General features: G+C 40.2%; 1 protein-coding gene across 7 annotated transcripts in view; it reads left to right on the top strand.

The window, feature by feature from the left end:
• Window positions 1–11,134, top strand: part of zgc:162952 (PKc_LIMK_like_unk domain-containing protein) — a 36,389-nt gene extending 25,255 nt beyond the window's left edge. For all 7 annotated transcript variants that reach the window (XM_037099275.1, XM_037099274.1, XM_037099277.1 and 4 more), the window contains 4 exons: window positions 5,825–5,998; window positions 6,243–6,326; window positions 10,006–10,092; window positions 10,431–11,134. In XM_037099275.1, coding sequence (XP_036955170.1) covers window positions 5,825–5,998; window positions 6,243–6,326; window positions 10,006–10,092; window positions 10,431–10,535 — 450 coding nt within the window. In that variant the 3' untranslated portion in view covers window positions 10,536–11,134. The remainder of the gene's footprint in view (window positions 1–5,824; window positions 5,999–6,242; window positions 6,327–10,005; window positions 10,093–10,430) is intronic.
• The last annotated feature ends 1,092 nt before the right edge of the window (window positions 11,135–12,226 follow it).

The raw sequence follows: 12,226 nt of genomic DNA, 5'->3' as shown, positions 1-12,226 counted from the left end.
AAGGTCGGTGTGTATATCAGTTAGAGAGATGAGTGATGCAGTAAAGTTGATGTTTATTACACAAATATTACACAGTGCATAGACGGATAGATAGATGAGATAATGCTAGCACTTCCAGCTCTGGCAATGAGGGAAGTTGGCTGTGGGCTCTCACATCGCCTGTGGAGGAAAAAGGTGGAATGTTGAGGGGCGAAAATGAACCTGACCAGAGTGCAGTTCATCAGAGTGGCGATGCCGATGCAGACTTTTTCCTGGTGTGAGACTGTTACCAGTCCTGCGCTGTGAGGATATATGTTCAGTGACAAAATCAAAATGATTCTGATTGAAACACTGGCCTCTTTCTTTCAGAACAGATGAGCAAAATACCCCACATCAGCAAAAGATCATGGTCTAGGTGGTTTGCTCATTACTGGGGTTTGTTGTGCAGTCACTTGCATAATGAACAACTAGCACAGTGATAATGGCTGTTATAATTACCATCAACTGGACGTGTATTTTGATTTGCCTGCAAACTGTTTGGGACCAAAATAAATGCATTTATGGATGTTTTTTGCAACTGAAAACATCCACACCGCATTTCTGAACACGAAAGGAACCCAAACCGTATGTCCAACATGCTAACATTGATGAAGAGTGAGTGGCACTAGGGCAATTGACCCAGTGCTGAAAAGCAAACTTTAGATATAAGGCAATATTGGAGGGATGTTCTATGATGAGATGTGGCAGTGATCAAGTTTTTTGGAGAAAAAGGAAATGACGAGCTCCTGGAGTGGCCAAACAACGGAAACTATTTGCAGATTTTGTAGTCTACACACAATGTAGGTGTAAGTGAGCATGAGTTTATTTGTCATATTGTCCTGTCATTCGCTCATAAGCATTCAAAAGAAGTCTTCCTGACTGAACTTTCACTAGAGCTTCTTTTATAATTGATAATCAGAGGTATCCACAGACTGTAAGATTTGTGTACAAATGGAATTTATTGTTGGGTTTGGACATCAGGGCTCAGTGGCTTAATGTTCCTCACCACTGTAACAGTCGGAGTTATTGAATGTAGCGCCACTAGGTAGCGCCTTCTTTTGTTTAGTGGATAATGTAACCGTACCTAGAAGAAGAGTTGTTGTGCTTCAGCTTCACCATGTGTTGCAATGCTGCCAGTGGAGTGAAGACCCCTTTCATTTTATTTTTTACTGTGAATTCTAGGTGTAGGATCCTATGTGTGTCAGGGCATGTATGTGTGTGATAACTAGTGCCGTAAGGACCTGGCTTGGTATGGTCTGTAATTAACAGCGGAATAAAAGTACGTGCAGAAATCCCACATGCTGCCTACCGTGTCATTTGAGCTAACTGGAGCTACCGCCACTGAAAGCGGACCATAACCTTCCCCCTCACCGACCACGTTACACCATGCTCATTGATACACTGGCACCAGCTTTTCCTCTGCTCTCTCTTTTCTCTACACACACATTTTTACAATATATATATTTTTTTTTTCAGGAAAACTCAATTGAGTGTGATGGGGAGTATGCAGGTCACAGTAACATTAATCCAAACCAATCCAGCTGTATTTGTTAAGCACTTAAAAAGAACCAAAGTGCTGTACAGAAGCATAAATAAGACATCATAAAAAGCAGTGAATGGTGATAAAAGTCCCATTCTGAACAAATGTATGTATCAATATTTGCAGTCACAGCGTCCCCTATTGACAGCAGTAAATCATCATCATCGTTTTTTAAACAAACTCCTCCTAGCTGGACAACCACAGCTACCTCTGAGATCTGCAGTCTGGTTACACAGGGCATGCCAGTCTTCTGGTTTGGCCTTTAACTCTATCAGAGTTGTCCTCCTTGAAGCTGCACAGTATCCTATAAAGCCGTTTGGTAAAGAATTTAAGACGCAAATGATCCACCAGCACCAGCAGAGACTCTATAGGAGAGATGGCAAGTCCCCCAGAGAACACTTTTAACTTGGACAGGATACAATTCCAAACCTGAAAATTTTAAGACGGTCAGCACTGGTTATACCAAACTAGATTTTAACTTGCTGAAATGTGAGGATCGAGCCACCCTGAACCATGTCCGTAACTACTTTGATGCCTTTGCAGCTCCAATCAGCGAGACTAGCTGGAGGGCCAGGTGGGAAGTCTGGGTTATCATGAGGGGTTAATAACAAAAAACAATTATTGTACCCTTCTGATTTCCTGGCCTCCCTACAAATATGTAACATATTCTCTAAAACCAAATTGTCTTTTATCAGTAAAGATACTTTTTAGGAGATATTTTATATCCAATGGTTTCAGTGTCAGACAGGGTTGCTGATCAAAATAGCAACCCCTCTGCTTTTGCTAGTAAATGATAAGCTACACACCTGTCCTACCCAGTCACGCTTTAAATTGGAATGTTCATCTGTAGACAGGTTTGTTTCTTGAACAGTTCCTTTTTAAGGAAGCTCAATTTTCTTTTCCTTGTAAATGGACTGTGTATCACACTCACATTCCAGCTGCAGATTTTTAGCTTTGCTTTTCCACTCTCCATTTTATAATGAGAAAAGTATCTTCGCAAACCATGATCAAGAATATAGATGGCATCCAGGGCTCCCAGACACTTTTCTATAAAATCAGCAGAGCTCAGAGCCCTGAACATCTCCTCATAACTGTGGTTGATGAAATAAACATCATACTCAAACCCAAAGCCAATGAGCAGCAATCCAGCAACAGAAATCTAAACTTTATGCTCACCGGCTCCAAGCATTAAAGGTCCCATATTATACTGTTTTTCATAAATTTCACACAACTGTCCAACAACACTGTATTCGAAATGCATTGCCCCAAACCCATCTGTGGTCCTTAATTTCAGCTGTCTAAATGTTGCTCAAGTGAGCTCTACTGAGAGCAGGCTGTTTCTGTGCCTGCCCCTCAAATGCTAATGAGCTCTGTCTGTCAACACCTGCCTTGTCTGCTACACGCCCCTCTCAGGGAAATGATGCTGCTTGCGCTAGCGGTAGCATGCGCTAATGTTTTACAGTGGATATATATATGTATTGCTATGGCTTGCGGAGATGCACCCAGAAGGTGAGGCTCCTGAAGAAGTACAGACTCTGCGGCTGCAGCAGGACGTTTCAGAATGGTTAGTGTGTCTGAATAATGTTAGTTTGTTCTATTTGTTGTTACAGTTACTACCATGTAGCTAATGGCTAACAGCTAGCAAAGACTTTGTTCGCATCGTCGCTGTCTCCAGTCTGCATGTTTCCAGACATTTTAATATTACAACCAAGCTCCATTGTAATATTCTAAACACTAATGCTTAGTGGACCGAAGCAGAGCTAACTAGTTAGCCAATTTCCAGCTGACTTCACCATACTTTTAGGCAACTGTAAATACCATCAAAATGTGGCGACACTTGCCTGTGGCTCGGGTGCAGTTGCTGGGTCTGGTATGGGTGGGACTTGGAAGTTTTTGACCTTGATGACTGCTGTATAAGTGGGGGATGGCGGGTGAGAGCCAGGTGGCAGCTCTGCCTTTGAAGCTAACTTGCAGCAGCTCTGGTAGCCAGGTTTTAACAAAGGAGACAGGGTTACTGCCCTCGTCACCTTTGGGTAGTCCCATGATAAGAATATGACACCTCTGTCTCCCGTTTTCGAGCTCATGGATTTTTTTTTCTAGCACTGTCTCAAATTCCTTCCTGGCTTTGGCTAGCTTAGCAATGTTGTCCACCATAACATCTTAAGAGTCGGAGATGCGTTGCTCAGCTTCAGTAAGACGAGGATCAAACACAGCGATTTTAGATGAGCAAGCCTCTAGTTTCTTAACAACAGGGTCCTCTAGTGTAAAGATTCTGAGTTCTCATTGGAAGATGCAGTAACAAGGAATTATTAGCCATGAAACAGGAAGGTGTGTGCAAATGCTCCAATCTTTCCACAATTTCACATTTGAATCTTGCACAAAACACCTCTACCTGCCAATACTCAGTTGTCTCCCGTGCTTGACACTGGGCACAGGAAGTTACATTTACCCCCTTTGTGCAGATTCTAAAACATGGCTTTTTATACTTTTTTTGCATATAGTGACTCAACTAATCTCCATCTTGTTTGTGACTGTGACTCATCAAACATTGCAGTAAAGAAATATTCTGATAAAACCTTTATTAACCTTTTCTTCTTTATGAACTGTAACATTCAGGTAGTATGAGCCATTACAGATCCTCATCCACACACCGTGTGTGTGTGTGTGTGTGTGTGTGTGTGTATATTTCTATTTAAATATAATTATACTATACACAATGTAGCTGTTAAAATCAGAGGGAATTTATGAGAATCAAAACTGACAACATACTTCTAAGATCAAAAAGGTTCATCATGTTTCTCCTGTTCTTTTACAAATATATAAATTATTTACAAATGTGAAAACGAATAACTGACAAGAAAAATCAAAAGTACATAGTTTTAGCTCATGTAAATTTTTCACTTAGAGGTCAGATACAGGTAATGCAAAAGTCCATTCCTTGGCAATTCACTTTTTTTCAAATCTGACCCTTCCGAAAAAGTAGTTGAGGAGGCCAGAAATATGCCAACTTGTAAAGTTACCCTTCAGTTTCAGTTTATGCCCACCTAAATTAAAAGAATTCTGGTAAGAAAACTTGTAACTTGTTTCTTTTTAAGACCATGTGAGTTTAAGTGGGATTAAATCATTCACCACAAATCCACTTTGATGGATCTGTGAACCTTCTGTCACCAATGTTTTAAAACATCCAGACAGCAAATTACATTCCAAAGCCCCCTGAACAAATGCAGTCATTGTGAAGGTTCCTCAGCAACTCTGCAAATAAACTTGAATCAGAGCTCATGCTCTCTGAAAGCAGACTTACAAGCTCCTTTTTTCTTCTTTGCATCAACCAACAAGTTCCATTTTTGTTCCTCAAAGACTGTTGTTTCCTTGGCAGAGAGGCCGGGGCTAAATTTAGAGTTGAAGCCTTGGACTGAAGTTTTTTTTAGGAAACCTGCGCAATTACATGTTACTGGACTGATTCATGTGCATGCAAACACACAACATTTTTTATGTTTGCATTGTCTTTCAGACATTCATTTTGTGCAGTTATCAGCACACCTCTTTCTATACTTACATACAAACAAACATAAACAATCTGCAGATGTACTTTGATATACACACTTCAGGCCACCCACTGTTGTTATGAAACTCTCCCACGATCTGTCTCTCATCATGACTTCAGCTCTCTAAAATCAGTAAACCATGATTATTGTTTTTCGACAGATTACATTTCATTAAAAATCATCAACAGCCAGCCAGTTAGTGTGATGGAGGCTACCCTGTACCATACCACACAGGCAGCTTCATTAAGTCTCTGTTGTGTATTGAGCCTCATCACATGGGGTCCGAGTGAATTATTTAGTGTACTGGAAAAGGTGCTGACAACAGATCCTATTGAATGTACTGATAAGTGGAGAAAGTACAGAGAGACTGTTGGCCTGGCAGCTGGATGTGCAATTTCCAATGAAACACATGTTTGCTAAATGTAGGCACATTCAAAGATCAAGAATTTTTGATGAGCGATAAAATGGACAAAAGAAAGTGAGGATGCCGCCTGCATCTTCAGATGGCACCCTTACACTGCCCTCTGCTGGTAAAAGATTTCACTGCAGTTGTATTGACCAGTGGTACAATAAGTCAATCAATTAATCAATTTTTATTTGTATAATGCCAATTAACAAAGTTCATCTCACGCCACTTCCCAAATGAAGCAGTTTCATACATTTATTTAAAGACATGTTCTGACTATCAGTCTCTCCTTGTATCCTTGTTTGTTTTTCCCAGAACTGTCTGATCCGGATGACGTCTCGTGGGCGGGAGGCCCTGGTTACTGACTTTGGCCTGGCCAGAGAAGTGGTGGAGCCGCCTGTCAAAGACCCTGGCAGGAAGCTCTCACTGGTGGGCTCAGCATTTTGGATGGCCCCTGAGATGCTCCGAGGAGAACCTTATGACCGCAAGGTAACAAGACAGATTCCTGTTTATAGTCCATACACTACTGTTCCTAGTACCCTTTTGACAAAATACAAATTTTAACATTTCTCTTGGTAGTCTATTAATAACTGTGTGTGTGTGTGTGTGTGTGTGTGTGCGTGTGTGTGTGTGTTAGGTATCTTTTTCTTATTCATAATACATGTTCATATATTATGTTTGGGATTTGTTTGGTATGAACTTGAACTATTGCGTCATGTCTCACTCATTCCAGGTGGATGTTTTCTCTTTTGGCATTGTGCTCTGTGAAATCCTTGCCAGGATACCTGCTGACCCAGAGATACTACCCAGAACACAGGTAGAGCTCGACAAAAGTTCTCACATGTTATCAGCTAATGGCGAAGTGACCTGTAATGTCCTACGCTCAGCTATAAACAGGCTGTGGACACAGCACCCACATGTCCTCCTTCTCATTTCTGGGATCATGCCTCTCCATCCTCCACCCTGACCACACTCACCCAGTATGTCACTTGCCACAACAGAGACAAAAAATACTGGATTTATTCTACGCCAACACCAAGGAGGCAGAAAACTCATCACCACTCCCTCCCCTGGATAGATCCGATTGACACCTGGTTCATCTCCTGTCTGTGTACAAACCCCTTGTACACTGTGTGGGAAGAACTTTGTGATCCTCACAGGGAGGACATTGACAGTCTTACACACTCTATACCAGACCACATCAACTTCTGTGTGAAAAACACAGTCACACTTTATTTTACAGTATGTTAATAAGACGTAACGGGCCGTACTTTGTATCAAATTAGACAAAACAAGATGCCAATAAGACTTAACAAGTCATACTTTGTATCAAATTAGATGACGCTAATAAGACGTAACAAGCCGTACTTTGTATCAAATTAGACAACTAGAAAAAATGTAATCTTAATTAGACAGTGAACAAGAAAATTATACCGTAATTAGACACCTCATGGCCTACTCAAATTATGTTGTAATCAGAAACTGCATATACAGTCTTATTACTTAAAATATAGGCTACTATACTTAGACACTATTACAGACCAAAATTATATTGTAATTACAAACCAAACTGGAGATCCTGATACAGTGTTAGACACCATTTTACAAGATCTTTATCTAATTAGAACTCACACACAAATTCATATCAGATACAAAAAACACTAGTTAGTTCTACCCTCATTATCAAATTGTACATAACAATATAATATAATGCAACCAGTACTGGCCTATAGCCTCATTAGACGAATGTACATATTATATTGGGCATGGCCTTTTTAATAGTTGGACAAAACACACAGAGTTCAGAGTAGAATCATTTATTTGAGTTTTATTTGACATAGTTTCACTTTCTTACAAAGTCATTTATTGCTCATTAGAAGAAAACAGTACCTTAACTAAAATCAAACCATATCGGTTCACATCTGAATCACAGGATCACCGTGTAGGAGATAAAGCTTGATTAAAAGGGCTTCTTAATCACTGGCGATTAATATACACTCGTAAATTAGGGCACCTCCTCTGATGTTTCTTTTCTGTGACTAATCCAGAGGCAATTAGTCAAAATATAACTGTCCAAGTTTGGCTCGAACAGTAAAAAATCAGTCTCAAATCAATCTGTTGAATTTCAAAATCTATATTTGATCTCCTGTTCTGAAGCAGTGAATTCTTTCCATGATCCCATCGATTTCCTATCGATGAGGTAATGATTCAAACGGGTGACAACAAGCAACCGAAAGTGTGAAGATTGTGTTGATTAGATGCATTAGATTAGATTAATATCTATCCCAATGAGACGATATGAGAAATGTCTTTGAATTTATGATATATATTCGAGGCTTTCACAAACACCAACTCTGATTTCATTCATGCGTGACTCTTGTGGTGTATGAAGTTCAGCCTACTTTGTTGAAGATGGGAGGTCCTGGAATCTTCGTAATGTTAAGACTTTTGATCAGAGTCTCTTTAGAGCTGGTGATTACGGAGCTCCGAACATATGTCGATTTGACTTCTTGCGTAAAAATAACTGGGAAAGAAAACACTGGGCGGACGAACCTTCCTTAGTCACTAAATACAAGAAAAACATAAGTAGTCTTCTGGCTTTGAATGCGATACCTTAACGATATAAAAGAATACAAAAAGAGAATTAATTTCGCCCTTGCTTAAGTTTCAAAATAAAGGTATTCTCATAATAACAAGATGTCACTTGATGAAAAATTCTACAAGTGGTTCAAATCTCTGGAGATTAAAAAGTCGGAGCCGCAAAAACTTAGAAAAGTACGGAAGTTAATGTGGAAAAATGAAGGTTATGCGTGTTGAAGAGAAGAGTAAGGAAGAGGGTAGTAAGTAGAGGAGCAAAAAAAAAAGAGAGCTAGTAGAGAGATGTTCCCTCTTATTAAAGGGCTTGAGGGCGGACTGATCATGTCACTTTCTCCGGTGAAGTCACAGCTCAAGTTACGGGCTTATTACTTATTGAACTAAACTAATGGGTTAGAAAGTTTTTAAGATCGCGATTGACTGTTCACTGAAATCCACCATGGTCTCACATCAAAATTTGTTACATGAATATAAAGGAACGTAACCTAAATTGCTTAATAGTCAAACAGGGACTCAGTTATAATACATGAAACACACAGATACATAGACTTTGTCGCACTGATGGCTCAAACCTGTTTCATAGAGTGCTGACTTATACTTTTAAACATATGTCAGGGGTAAAAGAAAAGTATAGATAAACATTAATTGTGGATTACATTACTTAAGAAAGTCCTCTGATAACTATACTGAAACTTAGCAAAAGGTGGTACTGTGGCACTCATTCAGATCATGTTTGAGGTCTCATCAAGCCGACGAAGGATATTTTGTTTTGAAATAGATGAGATTACAAGTTAATACTCTTCCTGTATTAAGGAAGAAATCAAGACTGTTCTTTCTCCTGCTGTGAAATGCAGAGACACACTACTGGGGTTCCACTTGTAATTTACAAGTGTGACATTTTGAGCCAGGCCACGATGGTGTGGCAAGAAAGTGGGTGAGAGGTGAGTCAGACACAGACATGCAGATCGCATCTCCTGTTGTGGGAGAGGAGATGAGGGCATGTTCCTACAACGGGGAGTACTGACCCAGGACTTTGTGGACTGGTGCCAGTGGAACCACCTCCAGATTCATGAAGGTGGGACCAAAGAGCTGGTGGTGGATTTCTGCAGGTGCACCCTAACAAGTATCTGGGTGTTCAACTGAACAATAAATACTTGACCGGCCTGGATAGACATCACATAACAAGAAAGGTCACAGCAGACTCAGGTCCTTTGAAGTGCAGGGAGCACACCTGAGGACCTTCTCTGACTCTGTTGTGGCATTAGTCATTTGCTATGGAGTGGTCTGCTGGGGCAACAGCATCACAACTGCTGACAGGAGGAGACTTGACAAACTGATCACTGTCCTGTGTTCCCCCCAGGACTCCCACCCTATGCAGGACAGTCTGACAGCACTGGAGAGCACTTAGATGACAGACTGCTACACCCCAAGTGTGTGAAGGAGCTGTTAGACTGTACAACCAGCACTGCTCCCAGTAGATCTCATACACACACCAAAATGGACTGCTAAATGTGAGCTCAAATGCTCAAATATTTAACATTTAGATTTAGCATATAGATTTAACATTTATAATTTAGATTAAACATTTAACATTTAGATTATTTCACAATAATTAATTCAGATTATCATTGTGATATTTACGTCTCTTGTAAAAATATCATTTCAAAGTTTACAAATATTGCTATATATCTGGTCTAAAGTAACATTAAAAAATTCACGTTTTTTTTATACATGTTTTTTTGCTAAATGTGGCAAAAAGTTGCAGTTTATTTTAGCATGCGCAACTTTCCAGTTGGCGCCCCATACCAGTTACAGCAAACAGATGTGGTGATCTTGAAACATACTTGGTAAGTCTAAGTGAAATGTGTACAGTAGTGACTGTTGATGTTTCTGTATTTCAGAACTATGGGCTGGATGTGAAAGCATTCAGGGAGCTGGTGACTGACTGTCCTCAGCGTCTCCTGGAGTTATCAGCTAGCTGCTGTATGGTAGGTATAGACAGGAGCTCACTTATATAAAACATACAGTAGCAGTAAAAAAAACAAGGTTACAGCATCATTCTTGCTTTGCTTAACCATATTCTGAACAAATAATACACTACTGATCAAAAGGTATAAGGTTGCAGTCATGCATATGTGATGCAGGGCAATTAAAATGTATGGCAGTGTATGGCCTGTAGCACATCAGAGGCAGCATTGACAACAGTGGGTCAGTAAACTAAAATGTGCCATGTAGTGGTATCCTCCAGTAATACACCGGCTTTATAGGCAAGAACATGAACTAGTATGTTGTCTACGTATCTGACTCTCCTCTCTTTTGATCCAAGGTGGAGTCCTTCAGACGGCCGGCCTTCACAGAGTTACTGGATGAGTTGGGAGAAGTAGCTGAGAATCTGGAACCGCCAGCAAAATCTGATGTGACCATGAGTTGAGTCATCAGTCTGAAAATAGCGCGTATCGAGCAAATGGTTCAGTGTCTGGGATTATTCATCACAATCTGGATAGGGAGCTGGACATACCTGAGCAAAAGAAAACCCTACAGATATTTCAGCCCTCCACTGCATCACCACAGCACGTCTCCATGGCTGGGCTTCTCTTAACGTGGTGCAGATATACTAGACATCTTTTAGGAGGGCAGTGGAAACTTGCCTATGCTTTTACACGTGTTCAGATGAATAGTAGTTTGAATTTACAGTGAGGTCTGTGTTTTTGCTGCACGTCTTACTTGACTTAATGGGCTTATCCTCTCTTCCTTCCTTACTTCCTTCTGTTTTTTGTGAGTGGTTTGTTTATAAGCAACAACACAGATGATTTATTTCCTGCCTCTTCTATCTGCTCATCCCATCCCTTTTGATTTCTTGATGCCTGGATTCATTGGCTGAACGAGAATGGTCCCAGAGGAGAATGACTCTGTACTGGGAGTAGAACTGCCTGATCATTGGGCATCACCTTAAATACAATGGAAGATAAAACTGTACAAAAAAAGTGGCTTTGAATACATATGACCAATAATAAATCAGGAGTAAAGAGATTTAAAGTTGTCTTGTAGACTATGAATTGTTGAAGAGAAACAGAAGTTGCAGAAACCTGAACATGCTGAGGTCAAACCAGTTTTGCTCTGTTTGGATTCACATTTCTACTCATGATTACATTTAATATCGATCTAATTTCTGAAATGATCTAAACCAGTGGTGTCAAGCTGATCCAGTAAAGGGCCATGTGGCTGCAGGTTTTCATTCCAACCAAGCAAGAACACACCTGATCCAAATCAGGTGTGTTCTTGCTTGGTTGGAATGAAAACCTGCAGCCACATGGCCCTTTACTGGATCAGCTTGACACCACTGATCTAAACAATGTATTATCTTGTACATATTGTCTTTAAATAGCACTGAAAAGACTCCAATCAGCTTTTTAGGAACAGACATGTTCTGGGTCTTTCGCCGTATTCAGTGGAATTATTTTGACCTTGGAGATGTCTGGCAGATTTTACCCAGAAGAGTAAAGAGTAAAAATGTTCAAGAGTGAAATCACCAAGAAATTGTTGTTTTTTTGAGAATCGATATACACAATTTCTTACTTTGTGAGGCAGCTAGTAAAGCAATATCACGGCCAGTTGATCTTGCAAACACGTTTCAAGCTGTGTGCTAGTGCCTGACCTATAGTGGTTTAAGCAATCAACATCCATTAAGGAACTACTGGTAGCTGCAGGTGTGGTTCAGGTGTAACGAACGACAATGACAGTCGCAGCTATAGGATTAGTTATATCAGAGTGTATAGTACATCACTGAAGGGTTTTCTTATGAAAAAGATGTTTTCACTCGTTTGTCAGCTGACTTCAGGAAAAGTTTGATTAACCAGTGGGTCTCCTGCTGTTCATCTGATTGGTCAAATTTAGCCTGTGATAGAAAGTAATAGACAGCTGGTCCGTCCAATCACCTGCCAAGTGTTTTTTGAAAGTGCCTGCCTGTTTTTTATGAAGCCTTTTGAGATGGCCCTGTGAAGCAAACCAGCAACACTCACACAATATAATCCTCCTGTCTTTTTGCTTCAACATGTTGTTATTTGAAATAGTTTTTTATTAAGTTACTTTGAACAGAACATGTGCATGTAAATATTCAAGCTT

This window comes from Acanthopagrus latus, chromosome 5, assembly GCF_904848185.1.
Source record: "Acanthopagrus latus isolate v.2019 chromosome 5, fAcaLat1.1, whole genome shotgun sequence".
Lineage (NCBI taxonomy): Eukaryota > Metazoa > Chordata > Actinopteri > Spariformes > Sparidae > Acanthopagrus > Acanthopagrus latus.
The sequence above is the reverse complement of the archived record's forward strand: the minus strand, read 5'-3'. Positions and strand labels throughout refer to the sequence as shown.